At 51.3% G+C, this 23,640-nt stretch overlaps 1 protein-coding gene across 1 annotated transcript in view; it reads right to left on the minus strand.

Annotated features, from left to right (window-relative positions):
* The window catches only part of WNT7A (Wnt family member 7A), a 57,084-nt gene that overhangs the window by 27,671 nt on the left and 5,773 nt on the right, over positions 1-23,640 (minus strand). Inside the window, 1 exon segment of the mRNA NM_001265938.2 lies at positions 7,848-8,119. Within this exon segment, the coding sequence (NP_001252867.1) occupies positions 7,848-8,119 (272 nt within the window).

Genomic DNA, 23,640 nt, shown 5'->3' on the forward strand with positions numbered 1-23,640 from the left:
AAGTTCCTTCTCACTTGAGCTGCCTTTTCCCCATATTCTTCCATTCTGTGGGTCCTGGTCCTGCCTGCCACCCTCCCAACCACACCACCCCCAGTCCTCAGGGACTGCAGGATTGTGACACCTTCCTGAGGCTGCTCCAATCACAGCTGAGCCACCTGACTCCTCCCAGGCCTGGGTGTTCAGCGCCTCCTCAGGGCCTGCCCCTGCTGCCCACATCCATCCAGGTTGGGGGTGGGGTGGTCTTACTAGCCCAGAGCAAAGTGGGATGCCAGGGACCAGGCCACATGAAGCTGGGGCCACAGACGTTTCCAGTCTCTGTGGGAAGGGCTGTTCCTGCCCCTACCCATGCGTCCTCTCTTATCTCATCCCCTTCCTGCCTGGGTACTGTCCACTGCTATCACAGTGGCATCACTGACAGGACCTGGCTGGGCCCTGCCCTTGCTGTGTCATTGGAGAAAACTGGCCAAACCTCAGGCCTCGTGGGCACCCTCCGCCCCAGCCTGGGCTGGTCCCCCTCCAACCCGTCCTTGGTAGCTTCCTCTCTGGTCTCGTCTGGGCTTCTTCCTCTGGGCCCACACACCCTGGCCTGGTCATCCCACTAAGCTTTTCTCAAGCCCACCACGGACCTCCTGGCCCCTACCTCAGCCTCTCATCCAGCTCAGCTCCCCGGCCCTGGCCAGCTCCAGGAAGCGGAAGGGAGGTCTGAGCTGGGAGCCAGGCCCTAGGTGCAGCTCTTGCTTCTCCATTCCCTTGGTGTGTGGCCTTGGCAGGGCCCTTCCAGGTCAGGGTCTCAGTCTCTCATTGATCAAATGCCCACAGAAGAGAGAATCTCCAGCTCTAAAACAATCCTACAGCTTTCCTTGGCACTGTGCCGAGGCCACTGTCCTTGACAGTGGAGGCTAGGGAGGGTTCCTGGATTTAGCACATAAATAGGCTGAAAAATGAACCCCGACCTAAACATACACCTCATAGAAAAGTTAATTCAAAGCAATCACAGAACCTTTCAGACATTACACTAACTGAAATAAACCAGATGGAAAAGGACAAAAACTATATGATGCCTCTTATGTGGGGTGCCTAGAGCAGTCAGATTCAAAGAGACAGAAAGTGGAAAGGTGGGTGCCAGGGGCTGGGGTGGGGCGCGGGGACATGGGAGGTGGTTGTTTAACAGGGACAGAGTCTTCGTTTGAGAAGATGGTAAAGTTCTGGAGATGGAAGGTGAGGATGGCAGCGCAACAGTGTGAGTGTGTTTAATGCCACTGGGGTACACACCTAAGAATGCCTAACATGGCAAGTTTCATGCTAAGTATATTTTGCCACAATTGAAAATAAATAAAAATGTAACTCCAACTTAAAAAAGAAATAAATTTTCATTGAGTTTTTTAAATTAATGAATTTTTTTAAAAACAGGTCACAGAGTTGAATGTGAAACATAAAACTTTTAGGAAAAAAAAAATGGGAAAACCTTTGGGATCTAGGGCTGAGCAAAGAGTTTTTAGATAATACCAAAGGTACAGTCCATTCAAGGAAAAATAGATACATTGGACCTTACCAATGAAAACTTATCAAAGTTAAATACTTTTGCTCTGTGACAGACCCTATGAAGATGATAAAAAGACAAGCTACTGACTGGGAAAATATATTTGCCAATCGCATGTCTGACCAAATACTAGCTGCTAGAATCTATAAAGAAATATCCAAACTCACCAGTTAAAAAAGTAAACTACCTACCTAGAAAATAGGCAAAAAGACATTAACAGATGCTACACTGAAGAGGCTATCCAGATGGCAAATAAGCACATTAAAAGATATTCAACACCATTAGCCATTCAGGAAATGCCAGTCAAAACCACAATGAGGTATAACATACATCTATAGGAATGGCAAAAAAATTTTAAAAACAGTGATGTCACCAAATGCTGGTGAGGATGTGGAGAAACTGTACCACTCACACATTGCTAGTGGGAATATAAAATGGCACAACCACTCTCCCACAAAATAGAAAACAGTTTGGCACTTTCTTATAAAGTTAAACATACAGCCATCATACATTTGTGCTCTTGGACATTTATTCTAGAGAAATAGAACCTTACATTCACACACACAAAAAAAACCTGTACATACATGTTCACAGCAGCTTTATTTGTAATAGTCAAAACCTGCAAACAACCCAGATATCCTTCAACAGGTGAATGGCAAAACAAACTGTGGAGCCTTTGTGCCCTGGAATACTATTCAGCAAGGTAAAGGAACCAGCTACTGATACACAACACTTGAAGGAGGCTTGAGGGAATTGTGCTGAATGAAAAGAAGCTTGTCTGGAAAGGTTATACTGTCAGATCCACCTATGTAACATTGTTAAAATAAAAAAAGTATAAAAGTGGAGAGGAAATTCGTGATTGCTGGGGATTCGGAAGGGGAAGGGAAGTAGAAGTGGCTACACAAGAGCAACCTGGGGATCATTGTGTGCTCTGCATCTTGACTGTTCCAGCATTAGCATCCTAGTAGTGACGTCGTCCTATAGTTTTGCAAGCTGTCACCATTGGGGGAAACTGGGCAAAGGGTACACAAGATCTCTTCATATTCTTCAATTGCATGTGAATCTACAATTATCTCAATATCAGCTCAATTCAAAAATACAAATTCAGTTAAGTCTGAATTTGAGGTAAATGGTGAATCATTTTTTAATATGTCTTGTGCAATAGTTGGGACGTACTTTCGTTTATATCAAATTCAACTCTAAGTGGGAGTCCTGTATTATACCTTGCAACCCTGCTCCTGGAAATCCCCCCAAGAAAGAGCAAGCACTTGCCAAATCATTTGTTCACTCAACAAATATTTCTTGAGCACTTATTATGTGCCAGGCACTGTTCTAAGTTTAGAGGTGAACTTAGGCCATCACTACCCTATGGTGCTGACACTGCAGTGGGAGGCAACAAGTAATAAAGACACAAAGAGCTGTGCAAATGAGATCATTCTGTGCGGTGGTTTCACATGCAAGTAAAGCAGGGTGATGGAGGAGATGAGACAGACAGCGGAGGAGGGAAGTTAGGGAGGACTTCCCTGGTAAGGTGACATCTGAGCGGGGAATTGAAGGAACACAAGGAGCTAGTTCTGCAAAGATTCAAGGAAAGAGCTCTCCAGACAGCAGAAGCGGCCTGTGCAAAGGCCCTTAGGTGGGAACAAGCTTGGTTGACTGCAGGAGTGTGTTGTTGGAAGGTGGTGTGTGTGGGAGAGAAGTTGGAGACAAGGTTGGGGTACAATGGTCCCAAGAACCCCATGTCATTCCCCAGCCCACATGTCAGACCTGGAGACCCTCCTGGGAGCAAAGAAAAGAAGCCCCTGCCATGGAAGAAACCAAGGCCCTGAAGGGCTGAGATGTGCCCAAGACCATTCCTGCTCCAAGTCCCCTGAGTCCTGGCTGCAAGCCTTTCCATTTGCAAGGGCGAGAACCCACAACTGTGCCCGGGGCGGGGCAGGAATGGAGGGCATGGCAGACTGAGGATGCCTCCTCCCAGCCTGGCCTGGCCAGTCAGCTTCGGGCTGGGTGGGGCCTGGCTCCTCAGGCCCTTGACATGCCACCACTAGCCACTCTATCTGGTCAAATATGCAAGTGGCCCTCGGGACAGCAGAGAGGAGCATAGCTAAGCAGGCCTTATCTGGGCTCCGCCCCAGCTGCCAGGGGCTGGTCCCTGGTGTCCCCTGACTCACAGGCCTGCCTGCGGCCAGGGCAGGGGTGGGAATCCAGCTCCCAGGAGCACCCGGACCAGACGGGGCAGGGCAGGAAGGGACAAGACCGACACCCCTCCGTGTGCAAGAGGCTGGGCAGGGACTGGGAGGTGACTTTTCACTTCGGTGGAATTCCATCCCCCTGAGCTCACCTCCCTTGGAGCAAGCGGCGCATTCCAGCAGGGGCCAGCCCCGTCCCAGCTGGGCCCCCATCCCCAGGGCTGCCTCTCCTGGGCTCAGTCACCACACTCTCATGAAGGGGTTGCTGAGGGCTCCCACCCTCCCCCAGGCCCCCAGAGCTCCCTGGTGCACTTCTCTCTCTGTACAGTAAGGCCTCGAAAGCCTGGCCTGCCAAGTACAATATTGTCATGGAGGCTTGGAGATCCTTGGCCCTTGGCTGGGTTTCGCAGCTGCCCAGGCTTCTCTGCACTCCTGCAGGGGGATGTCTACACGCACTCACAAATGCACCCAGAAGGCCCAGGTTCTCCTGGTTCTCCTCCAACCTCCCTGACTGTCCTTCCCTTCCCATAGCCCTCCTGTCCCAGTACCCATTTGCCCAGGCTGTGGCCCAGGCTCTCTCCTCCTTTTCCCCTTTAACCCTCCCACCGGGCAATCTTACAAAGACCAGGGCTTCCATTACCACCCTGCTCCTCCACCCCAAACACACCTGACGCAGCTCCTACCTATTATGCTTCCTAAACAGCCTTCCCAGCCATGCGCCCCGAGGCCCCTGCTGGGTTTAGGCACCAACCTTGGCCACAGCCCCTTCACTCTGTTCTCCACTCTATCCCAGACAGGTCAGAAACCTGCCCAAGCACTGCGCCACCAAAGCCTCTTCTGGGCACCTCTGGCCTGAGACAAAGTCCCACTCCTTGTTCTGGCATTCAAGGCTGTGTGTTAGGATCTAGCCCCCTCTGCAGCCTCATCACTTGTCCTCCCCACCCTCGGCCACGTGGAGCCCCCACAGCATGCTTTGTTAGGACTTCGTGCTTTTAAACATGCCTGTGCTGCCTGAACTGCCCTCTTCCTTCCTGATGCCTTGTCAACCTGGAGGACTCCTAAGCCTTCAAAGCCCTGCTAAGAGTTCTCTTCTTCTGCCTAGCACTCTTCAGACTTCAAGAGGAAACAAACCGCTCTTCCTCTGACCTCTTTTCTTCACTTTCTACATCACGTTTCTCCTACAGTGTGTAGCTCTGAATCACAAGTTTTGCTTCTTGGACCTGATTCTCTCACTAGACTGAGCATCTAGTCTTGAGGGCAAAAACTGGGTATAATTTCCTTGCTGCCCAAAAGGCTGGAAAGAAATTATTCAAAGCCACAAAGATTCCACCATCCAAAGATTTCAACACAATGCTTCTGACTCTTCCCTTCCTCCCAGTTGGGGAGCCTATGATTCCACACATCACACGCTAGGATGTGAACTTCGTATTCTAAGACCCCAACCTGAGCAACCACTGATTTCAATCCAAAGTGCAAAGACCCCGAACTGCCAATAGGGGAAGCTATAATACTAAAATCACCTCGCCAAAAGATATTGGCACCTAACCATTCTGATTCGGCCTGCAGACCACACAACTGATGAGACAATGAGGGAAAGGGGGGGATGCCCCGCAGCCTCCTTGAGGTGCTGCCCCTGCCCCATGGCCCACACCCTGCTGGGCTCAGACTCGAACTGGAGACCTGCGAGGGCAGGACGCCCCTGCGGCATTGATTCTTCCTCATCTGCCAGGGGAGTCGAGGGCTCCCCTGCAGCTCTGGGGCAGCCCCTCATCAGGTCTGCAGAAGCCGCCCCCACCCTGGCCTCCCCGCTTCCCCTTCTCTCACACCAGCTGCCAACAAGCCCCAGAGCCTGTGGTCAGGTTGAGTCTTGTTTCCTCACGGCAGGAGCGAGGGAGCGGGTGATAAACACATCTGCGAGCCTTTCCGAGGCGCTCAGCCAGGAGCAGCGGCAGGCTGGCCCCTCTGCTCCTGCCGGTTCCCAAGCCCTGCCATGCGTGGGGCCCACGGCAGCCTGCTGGGAGGGGGCTTCTGAGTGGGGTCCCATGCCTTCGAGTAAATGGCGTGTTGCAAAATCCTGGGGAACCGACTGGCACCGGTCAGAACAAGGAGAGGGTCATAGTCCCAATCGACAGATGTGGAAACTGAGGTCGCAAGAGGGGCTGGAACCCACAGCAGCTGGTGGCTGTCTTTGTTCGTGCCCTTGTCGGGGCCCTTGGGGTGTCTCAAGGCAGCAAGTGAGTGTCTGGCCACTTGGGGCTAGGCCAGAAGACCACCTTGGTGTGCTCTGGCTGAGTGGTGTGTGTGGTCACTGACCTAAGTCCCACGGGTCAGCTGGCACCCTCTCTGAGCCTCCATTTCCACCCCTATATAGCACAAAGGGGCGGGACGGGTGGTGACTCAGGCCTTTCTCTGCACACACCGGGGAGTCTGCAGTCCCGCCTCTTGGCTCAGGAAATACATAGTGTCTGTAGAAGTGCTTTTCTAGAAAGCCATCCTCAAGGGTCCTCCCTAACCAGAGAGCACTGGGCAGGCAGGGGGATGTATGGCCTTCCACTGGGCTTTCCTGAGCTGGGAGGGCTGTTCCTGCTCAGAAACATCAGGTCAGGCCTGGCCTGCACTCCACCTAGACCCAGCTCCTGACCCCACTCAAGGTAGCCCTCTGCCTCCCAAGGGTCTATGACTTCTGCCCCTCTCCTGCCCCAGAACCATCAGTGGCTCACCAGCAACTACAAGGCACTCATCCGTTCACTCCATACATATTTGTAGAGTGCGTACTGTGTGCCACGCTCTGGAGTGCTGCTGTGTCTGAGACACCCCAGGCCTCTGTCCTCAGTATGCTTACAGTCTAGAGAGGGGAGAAAGCCACAGAACAAGGCAACCTTGGAGAAAAGGCTAAGAAGGAATGGGAAGGGAAGCCTCTCTGGAGAGAGGACATCATGGCTGAAACCTGAAGGACAAGGACATGGCAGCCATAAGCAGATCTAGGTGCAGAACACAAGGCTGCTTCGGCCCCATCCTGCAGGGGTTCCCTTGTCAGGGGCTCACAGACTGGTCAGTGTGGTCCCCAACTGGCCCCCTGCCCCTACCTCTGGGCCTGCGTCCATTCCTCCCCAGCTCACCAGATCTTGGCTGCTTCCACCTCCTTTCCCTGCCTAGCCAAACCTCACTCATTTCTTGGGGCCTGTCTCCTCCAGGAAGCCCACTGAGATTGGTCTTACAGCCTCTGACAGTTCCCAGTGTCTGTGTCGCCCATGGGCTCATGGCAGCACGACAGAGCAACAGCCACAAGCCTCACACCCAGTGGAGCTGTGTGGCTCACAGAACACACTCCCGTGGGATCCACCCTGACCCTGACTTGCTACCGGTCACGTGCTATTCTCTCCTTTAATTCTCACCATGGCCCAGTCAGGGAGCTGTGGGTGAGGAAACAGAGGCTGGGAGAGGGAAGCCATGTGTCCTCCTCCTGTCTGCCTTGAGGAAGTGAGGGCTTCAAGGCAGGAGAGAGCCTGGGACCTGGGACCTGCAGGGTGATCTGACCACAAAATCAGGGAGAAGGGAGCAGCTGGGACCCCTGCAGGGATGTGCCACCCTGGGCAGGAGCTCCCAGCCATGGGACTAGACAGGCAGGGCCTCGTAATTTCCCCCAGGACGTTGTCCTGGGGTAGACCAGGTGAGCAATTCCCCTGTGTGACTCACCAAGGCCACCTGGGAGGCTCTGACACACAGGATGTGGCCAGAAGCCTGAGAAGAGGGAGGAAGGGAAGGAGGGAGAGAAAAAAGCAGGGAGGGAGGCAGGAAGGGAGCAAGGGAGCAAGGGAGAAAGGCTAATTTGGCTCCTCCCGAGGATAAGAGTCCACATCTGTCCCTCTTTCTACCTTGCTGAGTAACATCCAATTCGTCTTAAGGGAGACTCAGTTATCCAACCTCTCTAATAGCTGACAAGCTTTGTGCCATACACAAATCCTAACCAGCCACAAGCTGATGCCAACGCCAAGCAGAGTGAGGCTGAGGGCAGAGCCCTGTGGCTCCTCACCAGACACCCAGCACCAGGTGTTATGAACAAGTCATTTCGCAGTATCTCCGCGAGCGCCGCCCAGCTGCCCTCCCTGGCTGCCTACCTTTCGGCCTGCCTCGTTATTGTGCAAGTTCATGAGAGTCCGGGCATTCTGCTTGATCTCCCGGGCATCCACAAAGACCTTGGCGAAGCCGATGCCGTAGCGGATGTCGGCAGAGCAGCCACCCCACTTCCAGCCCTCGTCCCGGTGGTACTGGCCTTGCTTCTCTTTGTCGCAGCCACAGTCGCTTAGGTTGCCCTGGGTACAGGCAGCTGTGATGGCATGGGCCACGCCGGCAGCAATGATGGCGTAGGTGAACGCAGCCTCCCGGCTCCCTGCGAGGAGGAGAGGAGACAAGTTGGGGTCAGGTCCCAGGCACTTGAGAGGAGCCTGGGCCTGACTAAGGAGTGAGGCTGAGCTCAATGCAATGGCTCTCCAAAGCTCGACTGTGTACCCGTTCCTAACTTGCAACAAAGCTCCCTCTTAGGGTGATGAGCTGAGCAACTGCCATTACGCACACATCCATTCAACCCCCAGAACCTGGGGAGTGAACTGGGCAATAAAGGAGGAATGTATGTGGGCTGGCTGCCCAGGATCTGGAAAGCCAGATGGGTGGGGACCCCTCTAGCCCATCAGTTCCCACTCCCCACTCCCAAGCACCCTTGACCTAACCATGTAACCTGCACACGTGCATAAAGCTCACAGCATCGTAAAGCAGCATTTCCCCAACACCCACGGAGGGCACTGGTTCTGGGGCCAGAAGGCCTGAGTTTAAATCCCAGGAACATCAATCCCTGGCTCTGTGACTATTGGTCAAGGACTACCCCTCCCTGCGCCTCAGTCCCTCTGGCTGTAAAATGGAGACATATCATTGGTAACTTTCTCATGGCAATGAGAGAGAACAAGAGTTTGTCCATGGAAAGCTCTTGGCCCCATGTTTCGTTTATGGAACCTGCCTGCACCCTACCTCTTGTTTTCGTGGCCACTATTACTCCTTCTGTGTGTCACCTGCTATTTCAGATGTCCATCCCTTCCCTTCTTCTGTGTCCCCCTCACTGGACTGTGAGTATCTCCAGGGGAGGGGCAGGGTCCTGAGCAGCTGGGGTGCAGGAGACAGCGTGGGACGGGCAGTCACTCAGAGCTGGTGTGAATATGGTGCTGCCACCTAGCCTCTTAGCCTCTCTGGACCTCAGTCTCCTCACCTGCAAAATGGGTTCAAGGGCTATGTCTACTTTACAGGGTGAAGACTGACCAAAGCAACCTACGGGAAGCCCTGTGTGTGGGATAAGTCCTGAGGAGCACTGGGCAAGTTCGCTCTCATGTAGCCTGGGTGGGTTTCAGGAAAGGCACCTGGAAGAAGAGGCCCCGGAGCCCGGAGCAGGCAAAGGGGGGCCAGAGAAGGTGTTTCAGAATGCCAGGATGGAGATGGCTTAAGCAGTGAGTGAGGAGGTGGATGATTTGCTCCAAGTTGCTTCTAGCCTTAAGTCACTCTGTCCCATGCTCAGGGAGGTCCTTTCCCCACCCACCTTCCCATTCGCCTTGGAACCTCCCTCCCCAGGAGGGACAGACACAAACAACTTGTCCGCTGCCCCATCACTGCCCTCCCACCCCGCAGAAAGTAGGCCTGTCCACCTGCTGAACTGGACAGCTTCCCTATGCCAGGGCTGGCTTTGCCGTGGCGTGCCATGCCAGCCCACCCATGGCGTCCCTGCTGAGTCCCATTTCACAATGTCCTGAAGGTCACAACAGAGAGGCAAAAAAAAAAAAAAAAAAAAAATAACACAGAGGCTCATCCAGTGTCTGTCTGCCCAGCCAAATTTCAGGTTTACAAGATGACAAGGACCATGTCTGTCACTCCCACTGTCTCCAACACCCTCCAAAATGTGTGAGGGGTGAGACAGACCTGAGTCCCAATTTCAACCCTGCCAAAAGCTGTGTGACCTCGGGCAAGTCACTTAACCTCTCTGAGCCTCCATTTCCTCATCTGTTATTAGCAACTACCCTGTAGGAAGAGGTAGACATCACCTGGCACCTAGCAGGTACTTAAACAAACAGTAGTGAGCATTATAATTATAATAATTGATGAAATTATAGGTGCTACTGGGTGGTACAGAGAAGAACTTGCCCTGCCTCTGTTTTATCCATGGCCTTTATTGCTCCCTGCCATTTTAGACTTAGCTGCTGATTTTCTGTTCCCCATACCAGCCCTACCACCATAATCAACTCTTGTCAAAATGCACTTCTAAAACGAGATGGCATTCAGTTGTTATCAATTAAAACTTATCAATAAATAATTTATCAAAACCATTCAAACTGGATGGCTTGCTGAGCTGAGAACAGAGTTTGATGGTAGAAAGAAAGCAGAAAAAGCTTCTGGAATCTTAAAATAAATCTCAGATTCCATCCATGTCTGCCTCCTTTACTCATCCCAGGTAAGGTGGGGAAACTGAGGCTTGGGGAGATGAGCTGACTTGCCCAGGAAGAGTTAGGATGCAAACCTGGAGGTCACCTGCTGTGCCTAACCACTCCAGAGAACTCCCTTGGACCCTGGTCACCCTCACTGCTCCGAGAACCGCCCTTTTCTCATCTGTCTAGGGAAGCCCCTTCATTCAGGTGGGTAATTTCCCGAATGCCATCTCATTTCTCTTAGGAGATACCTGCAAGGGTGGTCTGTTCTACTGCTGTGGAAATGGGATGAGATCATATGCCCAATGGCATATAGTCCATAAAAAGCTGAGCAAAGACATACGAAATGTTTCTTATTCACTAGGCTCTGTTCTAAGCACTGAATATAGATCCACAATATATGGCAACAACGCATGAGGTGGGGGCTATTATCTGCATTTTACAGATGCAGAAACTGAGGCCCATGTGATACAACCTATAAGGATTCAAACTTGGACAGCTGGCCCCAGAGTTGGACCCACTCCCTTGCCTCAAGGTCTTGAGAACCATTCCAGTCCTACTGACTCCAGGCCTACATTCTTGCCCAGATCATCCATGTGGAGCCTGTGAGTGAACCCTGGGCTTGGCCACCATGGCCTGTGTGCCCTCCACGATCAGATCCTCCATCCCAGCAGTGGGGACAGCCTGCTGTGAAAGGCCTGCCTCTCCGTCCTGCCCAGGAGCAGAGGAAGAACCTCCCTCAAATCCTGCCCTCCCCTCCACCTCCTTGACCAAGCCATCTATTCCTTCATTCATCAGATATTTCTTGAGCATCTACTATGTGCCAGGCACTGTTCTAGGACATGAGGAAAGTCAGATGAGGAGTTTAGACATGGCTTTGCCTTCGTAGAAGGACAGGCAGCAGGATAATGCCACTCCGTGGCAGTTGAGGACTTTGAAGGAGGTGACACAGGGCAGTGATGGGAGTGGGGGACATCTGGGGTGGTGACTTGAGCGGAGAGGTCAGGGGGCTCTCTAGGGGCAGAGAAGGCATCAGGCCAAGTGGTAGCCTGAGTGATGGCACTGACGTGGTGTGGTCAGCTACTGGCAGGAGCCGGTGAGCCAGGTTGGCACCGGAGGAGGTGAGGCTGAGGGCAGGTACGGATTCTGCCAGCCCTTCCTCTCCCCAGAATCAGAGAAAAGATTCCTAGAGCCACAGAAACAAAGCCAGGGGGCTCCTACTGGAATGATAGCTTCAAGGAGGATGGGAGACTTGCTCAAGGTCACCAGTGACTCAGCAAGACCAGAAGATCCCCCGGGCTCCCTCACCTCCCCCATGCCCTCCTTACCTTTCAATCCACCCACATCTCCCAGGTAAAGTTTTCATCCAGAAGCCCAGAGACCTTCCCTCCTGGGATATCCCAGGTGACTTCAGCTCAGAACTCAGGTAAGATGGAACCTGTCAGTCCCTCCTGTGTACTTCTCATTCACTGGGGGAGCCCCAAGCAAGGACTCTGCCTCTCTGAGTCTCAGCTTCCCCATCTGTGAAGTGCGAACCCTTAGGAGGACATCGCCAAGTCCTGAAAATTAAATGAGACCTCTGTGGAATGAAGCCTCTGTGGAGCTCCCAGAAGGTGCTTGATAAAGAACGATACGTATTATCACTGAGATGAAAATGGGGAGCCCAGCTGACGCCCTCTGTGGTTCCAGCTCCATAATGATCCCAGCGGGTATAGAGGAAATAAACTGATGTCCAAGCCTGCCCAAAAGATTCCATTCCACCGCCCTGTGCAGCCACTGTAAATGGTTTGCACCGGAATATTATCTGGGTGTATTTACGGTATCTTACTGGAAACCACAAAGTGCATTGTATTTTTTTTTTCTTTTGCTATTTAAAGCCAATGGGTCAGAGAGCAAGCAATCTGCAGTGACACAAGCTGAAATATATGATTTGGAAAATATACAGATGGAAAAAGGTTGCACTTGCCAGCCCCATGGCATGGCAGTTCATAGCCCCTCTGGGCTCAGAATGCCACATGGGGCTGTCTCATCAAGAGGAAGCAGGGAGCCTCACAATGAATAACTGGAAGATTTGGGGATGCAGGGAGCTGTGTCTGGGCTGAGCTTGCTAAGGTAACAGGCCCACAGCTAGGGAAACTGGGGAGGGGTGTGTGCAAGCCCCAGCCTCTGTCTTTCTCCATCCAAGGGTCTCTCTCCTTACTGAGCAAGGCCAGAGCACGCTGCTGACCACTTGCCAACGGTCAGCATCTGCTCCTTCCTGGCTTCACGGCTTTGCACATGCTGTTCCCTCAGCCTGCAATTGTCTTCCTTGTTCCATCTGCCTGCTAAGGGGCAGGGAATGTAGCGCAGGAGTTAAAGCAGAGCCCTGGAGGTGGATAAATCTGGGTTTACGTCCTGGCTCCCTTTTCCTGGCAGTGGGACCTTGAGTGAGTTAACTCACCTCTCAAGGCCTCAGTTTCCTCATTTATAAAGTGGGAATAACAAAATATCTACCTCCCAGGGTTGTTGGGAGGATTAAATAACCAAATGCACGTGACAAGCCCAGCCTGCACTCGGTAAGGGACCAATAAACAATAGCTCTTACTAGATGCATTATTGGTTAGCATCATATCCATCAAGCCACGGCTCCAAAGTTCCCTACTCTGAGGTGCCTCCCAAATGTCCCTTCCCTCCACTTGTGGCCCAGCACCCTGTCCATCCTTATTTTGTACTGAATTGAATGATCAGCCTCTCACCGCTAGGCTGTGGGGGACTGGATTATTTATCTGTGAAGCCTCAACAGTTGAATGAATGAATGTGCATGTGAAAGCAAGTGTGTGTGTGTGTGTGCATGTTGCATGCGCACGCACGCCTGCCTGCCTGCCTGTCTACCATATGAAAGCTGGGAAGAGAACATTATAACAAAAGACTCATCTCAGAGAATAGTGTCAGGAGAGCTAAAACCCAGGATGAACTGAGGCTTGCAAAAAAAAATGCAAACGAGACAAAAAGTCCTTTGTTAGCTGCATTCTAAGCAAGAATAAGGAAAGAATAGGTCTTTTGCTTGGGCAAGATGGCGCATTGTTAAGAAATGGCAGAGAGAAAATGGAGCTGGCCCGCCCCTTGCTTCTGTCTCTCTCACTGGAAAGGTTTTCAAATCCATCCTTCTAAGCATTCACCAGCTCACCAGACATGTGTTGCACTCCCACAGCCCTAGATGAGTAAAATGATGGCGTCCTTTTTGCAAGATGTGGGGACTCCTAGACGTAGGGATCCCCAGACATGGGACCCTCAGCCCAGGCCATCACCTTGGGGAGAGGAGAGAGCTGCTCAAGTGACTGCCCAAGAGAAGTGGCGACAAATTCTACAGAGGCAGAAGCCCAGAAATGCATCAGAGTTTCCCAGATTGTAGACAGAGGAGGGTGGACTCCAGGGGTTGACTCCTAGGTCATTGTGCCCATCCCTGGAAAAATTCCGGCAGGGGGGTACCAAACAGGAGGCTGTGAGCATGTGGAAAAGAATGCACCCATCCCCAGCAGCACACGGCGGGAAATCACCATTTCTTTGCCGATGATAATGCTGGAGACATAGCAACTTTCTGTGTGTGCAAGGAATTTGATTATCTTCCTACATCCTGTCTCTCCTCTGATTAAATACCTCTGACAACTTCCCTCCCAAGCAAACCCCCTGAGGCTGGTCCCAAAACCCTGCAGGATGCCTGGTCCCACCTCTTCCCCCAGCCTCTTTACCCTCCCTACCCTACGCCCTGCAGTCCCTCGTGCCAAGCCACTCTGGATCCCAGGGCTCCTGTTTGGGTCACCCAGCCAAGCCCTTCCTGCTGCCACTCCCCTTCCCCTCCTGGGTTGTGGACGGCCCCTACTTCAGGTGACCCGTACAGGCAGCTTCTGTGCTCATCTCCCAGTGCCTATTTCTCTTCCACTAGATCCTCAGAGCACTTTTCAGCCTTGTCTTCCTAGTGTGTCCCCGCCGGACAGCAAGTGCCCTGGACAGAGCCTGCACCCCAGCATTTACTGCAGAGATTCTAGTAAATACCTGTAGGATGAAGACGTGAATAAATGAGTGGACATACAAGTGGAGGAGTCTTATCCCATGAATGTTTAACTTGCATAAATTGAACGAAATGTACCAGAAAAAAAAATATTATATACTTATATTGTGGATATATACACTTCATTCTATACACTGCATATATATACACACACATATATATACACACATTGCCATATATACATGTTACATGTATGTGCATGCTTTCCTGTACTTGTATGGAAACACAGGTATTCTGAATTTTATGCATGATTGAAGGGATTTTCAATGGTAATGTGGATTAGAATGGATTTCACTGCCCATGGCAATGTCAGAAGTGAGGATGTGCCTCTTCTGTACCCTTGGGGAAAGCTATGGAAATTGGTGATAGGTGGATATACTTTTTGGTAGATTCCAAGTTGATGTATAAACCACATTCTGAGTATGGTCAATCTGTGAGGGTCTCCAGGGTGATATTCCCCAGTGTGTGTGCCCCTGAAGAGCAGCTCCACTAGACAGTCAGTGAGTCCAAGAATGGAAATGAGTGGACCCTCCAGATTGAGTCAGCTCAAGCTGCTGTCTTGTCCGCAGGACGTTTCAGCACCTTTAATATGCTGGCAGGCATCCTGACTCTCCAGGAGCAGGCAGTATAACATGCTGAGTTCCCCCATTTTAAAAGGACACCCATGGGAATGTCCTTTTCTCCCCAGGGCAGCTGGCAGTAGGCAGTGGGTGGAGCCTGGGAATGGTGATCTGCTGAGCAGACCCTGGGCACAGCTCCTCTTGAATCATGCCATAACGGTCTTTCCTAGGCACTAGACCTAGTCAACATTTTTATCCCATTTTAAGCCAATGCAGAGATGGGCAGGAGAGCTAACAGAATGGTTGATCAAATTGACATTAAAAAGATCTTGATGAGTGAGACTGCCCAGCTAGGATGGATCTCAAAGAAAATGTGCAGAAATGAACATGCAGTTTTGTATTTGGGGTGAGAAATGAACAGCAGTCACTCACACGACAGAGAAAATGGAGCACCTACTGTGCATGAGGTGCTCCCAGACCCGGCATTCAGAAGATAAACAAAGCAAGGCCTGTCTTCAAGGGCTCAGAGCAACTGGGGCCACACAAGGTAGAAAGGAGCTGGCCTGCCTGGGGGCTATGCACTTCTTCACGTGTTCCATGAGGACCTACTGTGTGCCAGGCCCCAGGACAGATGCTGGAAGTATGGGGAGAAGAGGATCAGCAGATCTGGGCCCCATGGAGCCTCATGATGGCAGAGAAGACTAATGTCAGATGGGTTCTTACAAAAGTAAACAAAGTCACTTCCAAAAGTGGTGAGTGCTTTAAAGTGCTTTAAAGACAACCATGCAGGGTGCCCTGTCGGGGAAGGGTGGAGGATGCTGTCTTGGGCAGGATGGTCCAGGAAGACCTCCTCCAGAAGACCACCTCCAGGAAGTCTCTTGAGTGGAGACCTGCATATGCAGGAGAGGACAGGTTGCCCACCATCACTCAGCGGCTTCTCCCAAGTACCCTCTGTGTCATCTTCTGCTGCAGAGAAGAGTTGGGGCAAGGGGCTGCTCTGGTACTCATGGTGTCCCTAGATCCACTGAGCACCCCAACGGGGACTGTATCCTCCATGTCCCAGGCACTGGATCAGAGGCCCCTGATCCCTCACAGAGCTGCCTTCTGGCCAGAGAGACACACAATAATAACAACACAGCTACGATGTATGGGCACTTCCTGTGTGCCAGGCACTGTTCTGAGCGCAGTAAGCAACCTCATCCTCCCACCACCTGTGAGAATGGTGCCATTATCACTCCCGTTTGGTCAAGGCCCACTGTTGGTAAATGACCAAGCGGGAAGCGTCAGGGCTGAACCACTACACATCGCTGCACAGATGAGCAAGTTAGAGAATACATCCTGGAGTAACAAAGTGACATAAAGAAAAATGCTACACAGTGAGAGTGGACAAGGACAGGCAGTGTACACTGGAGAGGAGGTAATGAAGCTTCTCCGAGGCCTGACAGGTGAGCAGAGGATAGAAAGACAGAGGGAGTGAGTCAAGCTGGCAAAGAGCATCCAAGCAGAGGGAACAGTGAGGAAAGGCCCTGAGGTGGGAGGGACTTTGGCATAGGTCCATAAAGGAGCAGGGGATGGGTGTGCATTTTATTCTCAGAACAACAGGAAACCGCGGGAGGGTTTTACACGGCAGGATGCCACACTCAGAGCAACACGGAGAAGATGTCATGCTGGATGGCTGCATAGGTTGCAGGATGAAAGGGAGGAGGTGGGGTGCATTTGGAGGTTGATGTCATTGTTCAGGCAGCAAGTATCTGAAGATGGCGGTTTGAATAGGGAGGTGGTGGTGAAGGTGGTGAAAACTGGACAGATTGGGGTATATAGTTTGGAGGTAGAGTCAAAACGGTCAGCTTAGACTGGTAATCACCAAGAAAATCTAGAGCGTGGGTCCCCGGTTCCTTGAGCTTGTGTGCATATGACACGGCACACAGGCCTCCTGGAAGCGGGGAGGGGATGTTACCAACGGATAACAATGTGCCAGGCTCTTACACCCCGTATCATGTAATGCCACTACCACCCAGTAAGGTGGGTGCTTGGCTCCCCCATTCTGCAGACTGTCAGAAAGGTGAAGTACTCACTTAAAGTCATCTGCAAGGTAAGGGTGGGGCTGGGATGCAAACCTGGCCATGTGACTCTGATTTCAGTACTCACTTGGCAGCCCCACACCTGCAACAAGCCAAGGGGTTCTCAAATACATAGCAGACTTGAGAATCTCACCTGTGGCAGGATCGCACAAACAGAAGAATCCCTCCAGCGAGGGGGGACTCACGACCGATTTCAGCTCTGCCACGAAACAGCCACATGATCTTGGACACCCTCTGCCTGGCTCATAGCCTGTCTCCCAGGAACAAGATGGAGGTGGACACACTTTCTTTCAGGGGTGCCAAGGACCCAATGAAGTGACGGATGAGAAAGGGCAGTCTTGGCTCCTGGTCCACACTGATCCTCAGTGAAAAGACACAAGATAGAGTGAAGCCCCCCACAGCCCACTCATCCTGAGGAACCCACTCATCCTGAGGAACCCACTCACCCCGAGGCATTGCCTGGTCTAACCCTGGTTTCCCTGCACTGTGACTACAACCACACTGGCAAAATCCAATGGGAGAACCCACAACCCAACAGAAAAATGGGGACAAAGCATGAAGAGATAACTCATGGAAGAGCGAACATGCACAGCCAGTAAATACAGGAGGAGATTTCAACCTCATCACTTCTCAGGGAAGTGCAGATCAGGATGCTGTTGAGATTGTCTTTCTCACCCACTCACTGGGCAGACATGCAGCTGGCCAGTCCCAGGGTTGGAGCTGCGCCGCCACTAGGGGAGGAGCTTGGCACAATAGCAATTCAATCCAACCAAAATGAAGTCATTTACTTTGGGGGAAGATCTCCATATGATATATTAAACATAAATAAACTAGGGAATGGGAAACTCAAGATTCAAGATAGGGAAAGCGTAGCCAGGGAGGGAGAGGCAGGGGAGACATGAGGGAGGCTCACAGAGGTGGATGACAAGTTGTGTTGGGGGTGAATTCGAGGGAGGTCACAGTATTATTTAAGAAAAGCAAATGGCCGGGTGCAGTGGCTCACACCTGTAATCCCATTGCTTTGGGAGGCCAAGGCAGGATTGCTTGAAGCTGGGAATTTGAGACCAACCTGGGCAACACAGTGAGGCCCCTGTCTCTACAAAACAACAGAAAAGAATTAGCCAGGTGAGGGGGCGTGTGCCTGTAATCCCAGTGGAAGGATTGCTTGAGCCCAGGAGGTGGAGGCTGCAGTGAGCTATATTTGCACCACTGCACTACAGCCTGGGTGACAGAGCGAGACCCTGACAGAAAAGGAAAGGAAGGAAGGAAGGAAGGAAGGAAGGAAGGAAGGAAGGAAGGAAGGAAGGAAGGAAAGAAGGAAGGAAGGAAGGAAGGGACAAAGAGGGAGAGAGAAAGTGAGAGAGAGAACGTGAGAGAGAGAGAAAAGGAGAGAGAGAGAAAGTGAGAGAGAAAGAGAGAAAGAGAAAGAGGGAAAGAGAGAGAGGGGGAGGAAAGAAGGAAGGAAGGAAGAAAGAAAAAGAAAGAAAGAAAGAGACAAAGAGGGAGAGAGAAAGTGAGAAAGAGAACGTGAGAGAGAGAGAAAGGGAGAGAGAGAGAAAGTGAGAGAGAAAGAGAGAAAGAAAGAGGGAAAGAGAGAGAAGGGGAGGAAGGAAGGAAGGAAGGAAGGAAGGAAGGAAGGAAGGAAAACAGAGAGAGAATGGAAGGAATAAAGCAAGGAAGGAAGAGAGAAAGAAAGAGGAAGAAAAGAAAGAGGGACAAAGAAAAGAAAGAAAGAGAGAGAAAGAAAGAGAGAGAGGAAGAGGGAAACAGAGAGAGGGAGGGAGGGAGAGAGGAAGGAAGGAAGGAAGAAGGAAAAGAGGGAGAGAAAGGAAGGAAGGAAGGGAGAAAGAGAGAGAAAGAAAGAAAGAGAAAGAAAGGAAAGAAAGAAACAAAGAAAGGAAGAAAGAAAAGAAAGAAAGAAAGGAAGGAGAGGGGGAGGGAGGGAGAGGGGGAGGAAGGGAGAGAGAGAAGGAGAGAAAGAAAGAATAAAGAAAGAAAAGAAGGAAGGAAAGGAGAGAAAGGAAGGAAGGAGGGGAGAAAGAGAGAGAGAGAAAGAAAGAAAGAGAAAGGAAAGAAAGAGACAGAAAGAAAAGAAGAAAGAGAAAGAAAGAAAGAAAGAAAGAAAGAAAAAGAGAGGGAAGGGGGAGGGAGGGAGGAAGAGAGAGAGAGAAAAAGGAGAGAAAGAAAGAAAAAAGGAAGGAAGGAAGGAAAGAAAGAAAGAAAGAAAGAAAAGAAAGAAGAAAGAAAGAAAAAGAAAGAAAGAAAGAAAGAAAGAAAGAAAGAAAGAAAGGAAGGAAGGAAGGAAGGAAGGAAGGAAGGAAGGAAGGAAGGAAGGAAGGAAGGAAGGAAGGAAGGGAGTCTAGAGGGAAGTGAAGGCCTTCTTATACCCCACCGCAAGGGTCACACTGTGCCTTGGTAGCAGTTGGTCAAACCGATGTGGGGCCACACACCCCACTCAAATAATCCCTGGCATTCAAGGGTCTTGACAGCTAGCCTGCCATCTCACAGGCGACTCCCTGAGCCATTGTCTCCTGAGGCTGCAGGCCCCTGTTCACTCCCTCCATAGCTCTCACATGACCATGTCTTTGCTCTGTTGTTTCCTCTGCCTAGGATCCCACTCACTGGTAAATTTCTCCCCACCCTCCAAGTTCCAGATGAAGGGCCATCTCCACTGTCCAGACCCCTCCCTCCATCCCGAGGTCTCACTTCTGAGAGCCCACCACACCCCCTATGCCTCTCCCTAAAGCCTGAACCATGCTGCACTCTGGTCACTCATTGCTGTGGACTGAGTCAATACCTCAGAGTGTGACTGCATTTGGAGACAGGAAATTTAAAGAAGTATTATAATTAAGTTAAAATGAGACTGTTAGTGTGGGCCCTAGTCCTATATGACTCGTGTCCTTATAAAAAAGGAGACCAGGACACAGGAGATTCCTGGGGCACATATACAAGGGGAAAGGCCGTGTGAGAACCCAGGGAGAAGGTGACAAGCCCAATAGAGAGGCCTCTGAGAAAGCAGCCCTGCTGACACCTGGATGGCAGACGTCCGGCTTCTGAAACTGGACAGTACATTTCTGCTGTTTAAGCTACCTGGTCTGCGGAGATTTGTTCTGGCAGCCCTAGTAGACTAGTACACTCGTGAGCAGTTCCTCTTCCCTGAGAGATGGTCTGGGTGGGGCTACCTGGCTGGACCAGAAAAAGCACTGTTGCCCTTGGCCACTGTGATTAGTTTGGGATGGGCACACAACCAAAAGTAAAGCCCCATTAGTTGGTCCAATCTGAGTGAATCTTAGAACTTCTGCAAGTGCTGCTAGAGAAAGGCCAAGGCTCTTTCTGGGGGTGCTTGAACCTGGAAGTTGTGTCACTGCAGGTGCAAAGGCCGTCCTGCTGGTCCTGGGGTTGATGGATGCCAATGCTACCTCTGCTCCTGTCCATTTCGAAAGTCAGCACTATGCCCTGGCTTTCCAGTTCCTTAAGCATACATAAGTCCCCCTTTTACCAGAGGTGGCTTGAATTGGGGTTCAATTTCTAACATGCAACGGGACTTTACCTGGTACATGCCCATTGCTGCCCCTCAGCTCTATGCAGGAAACCTGAACACTCAGAAGGGAGCCAAGCATGGGATAAAGAACTCTTCCTCTTCAGTCACAGAGCTCCAGCTGGTCTCATGTCCACTCTGAATACAAGATTACACTTCCCAGCTTCTCTTGCAGCTAGATGTGGCCATGTGACTAAGTTCTGGCCAATGATATGTAAGCAGAAGTATGGGGTAGAACTTTGGGAAGTTTCTCTTTAAAGGCAGACAATGGGTCCTGGTGTTCAAAGTCAGGACTTGATGGCCACAGCTCCAAAGGCCAGATCCTCACCCCTGCAAGACAGCCGTTGTTAGCTGGTCATTCCCAGAAAGTGGCAACCCCATGGGGGTGAGAGCACTGAGGAGGAGCCCAGTGACCCTAAATGTGATGCTTGCTTCCTGATGTCCTGGAGCAGGACACCTTTCTACATATGAGGAAACCTAAGCTCAGGGCGGTTTCAGACTGTCGGGGCTCTCATCTTGATTCATCTTCCTCTTCCCACTGTGACTACCCTAGAAGTCCAGACCAGAGTGACTCCCTCCTTCCTTAGCAGGCCTTTAGGTTGTCACCCTCCCTCCCTCCTAGCTGGCCCTTAGTTTGTCACTCTCCCTCCTTCCTGGCTGGTGGCTTTCAAAGCAGGTCTCCATGGCTATCACTGAGGCTGAGCCACCATCACCTCCTTCCTGGAAGACTCAACCAGACTCCTGACTCCCACTGCCATCCTACCCTGCAGTTCATGCTTTTCCCAGCAGCCAGAGTGATGATGCTAAACCTGAAGTCAGATGCTGTCCCTCCCTTATTGTCTCCCCTTCAGAAGGTCTCCATTCCCATGAAGGGAAATCCAGATCCCCTGCCCTGGCCTGAGGGATACTGCACCATCCAGCTCCTGGCTCCCTGAGCCTTCCCCTTCAGCCTTCCTCACTCTACTCCAGCCACCCCAGGCCCCTCGCTGTTCCTCAAGCCACCCCCAAGCACGTTCCACCTCAGGGCCTTTGCACCTACTGTTCCCTTTGCCTGACATGTTCTTCCCCCAGACATGCCCATAGCTCACCTCCCTCACAAATCCAGCGCCCTTCCCTGGCCACACACACTGGAACAGGAGCCTCCAGCCACAATGGACACCCAATAACTTGGTGAATGCATGAATAAATCAACACGTATTAAAATGAATGAATGACCTTATACCCACTCTTTCATGAATCTCCTAAAATTCCTATAAGGTTGAATGGATTCCTATTCCTATTGGGGGGTATGGATTCAACCAGAGACATGACCCTCATTGGGAGTCCTGAATGCAAGTCAATGCATAATATATGCATATCAACATATATTATGTTGCCACTTTTGTGGGCCAAAAATCATTTCACAGTGGCAATTTCATAAGTTTAACCTATCCTCTGGCAGTCACTCCCACACTCAAAATCCTCCAACGGCTCCTGCTCAGAAATTCAAACTTGTTAAATTGACCCTACATACCTCCTGGCTCCAGCTCCTACTTCCTTCCAGGCTCCCCGGACCAACTGCCCTGCATCGCTATCCCAAGGATTTTCTTGGGCACCTCTCTTTGCTGGAATTCCACCAGCCACCTCTGCCTGCCAAGCCCACTAGAATGCCTCTTGCCACTGGCCTCTGCTCCTCCCTGGTGTGCACTGGCAGTATTCCTCCTCAGCCTCACTTCTACAACCATGGCCAGCTGGGGGCTGCTCAACAGGAGGGGATCCTTGTCCAGGCACTGCCCTGCACTGTAGCCCTCCTGCTGCGCCCCAGACCTCTGTGGGGACTATTCCAATGCCAGCCGATATACTGACTGTTCTGAGACTGAAAGTTATGCTGGAATGAACCCAGTCCTGAGAGGCCCTGCCACTCACTTTTGTTGACTTTGAGCAAGTCCCTTTTGAGCCTCAGTCTCCTCATCTATAACATCTTACATATCAGAAGTCACAAATTTAAAACAATGCTGGAACCCATGCCTGGGTCCCAGGAATGGGGTGTGTGTGTGTGTGTGTGTGTGTGAGAGATATCTGAGTAGAAGAAAGCACAAAAACCAAAAACTACAAGTGACAAGCAAGGGGAAGCTCACAAGACAGATTAGGCAACCTTAACTGGAGTCTCAGTGTTGATGCCACTCACTATGTGACCTGGGACAGTCCCATTCTCTCTCTGGGCCTCTGTTTCCACCTAAAAAGTGAGCCCTGGAATTGGGAAGAGGGAGAAGCAGGGCAGATGGTGCAAGGCAAAAGTCTACACAACAAAGATCCTGGAAAAGGCTTACCTCCGGAAAGGTCTCTGCCAACTTCACCAGTGGCCCAAAAAACTGGTTGCTGGTTTGCACCTCTGTCAATAAACTATTGGGGTGGTATGGATTCAACCAGAGACCTGGCCCTCACTGGGAGTCCTGAATGCAAGTCGATGCACCTGCAGGACCCCATACTGAGATCCTGTCTGCAGTTCTGTAAGGTGCAAATAAGAAGGCACTCACAGAATATGGTGACAAAACCAGGCCTGCTGCAGGGATGGGTAAGGCCTTCCAAAAGGCAATGGGAAGAAAGTGTTCAGTGGCAAGCATGGGAGTGAAGCCCCTGCCCTCATGAAGCTGACATTGCAAACCAGTTCAGAATGGTTTCAGACAGTGTGAAGTGCTTGGCTGATGGGATGGAACTTTGAGGTGAGAGGGGACTTTTGACAAGGTTGCAAAGGTCTAGAAGACCTGGACAGGGTCAGGGGCACGGGGCTGAGGAAAGGAGCTAAGGCAGAAGAAATAGCTGGTGTCCAGCATGGTGTGTTTGGGAAAAAGAACAAGGCTGAGTGAGCAGGTGAAGAGGGAAGATGGAAGCAGAGGTCAGCAGCAGCTAGATGAGCAGTGGGGATTTCATTCTGATGCAAGAAAGCCTCCAGAGGGGTTTAAGCAGCACAGTGACATGATCTGATTTCCATGTAAAAGGATGATCCTGCCTGCTGGGTGCAGAAGGGACTGCAGGATGGCCAGGAGCAACAGGGAAATGAGATGGGGGAGCATGGGACAACCTGGGAGCCCAGACGTGACAGCAGGGTGACCTAAGCAGGAGGTGGCAGGGATGCCCAAAGATATCCGAGGCTGACCTGGCTTTCAGGGAAGTTCACAGTGCAGAAGCCAGCCTGTGGCAATTTCTGGTCCCCTAATGCACATGCACACAAGCCAGAAGACAC

This window comes from Macaca mulatta, chromosome 2 (assembly GCF_049350105.2).
Source record: "Macaca mulatta isolate MMU2019108-1 chromosome 2, T2T-MMU8v2.0, whole genome shotgun sequence".
Lineage (NCBI taxonomy): Eukaryota > Metazoa > Chordata > Mammalia > Primates > Cercopithecidae > Macaca > Macaca mulatta.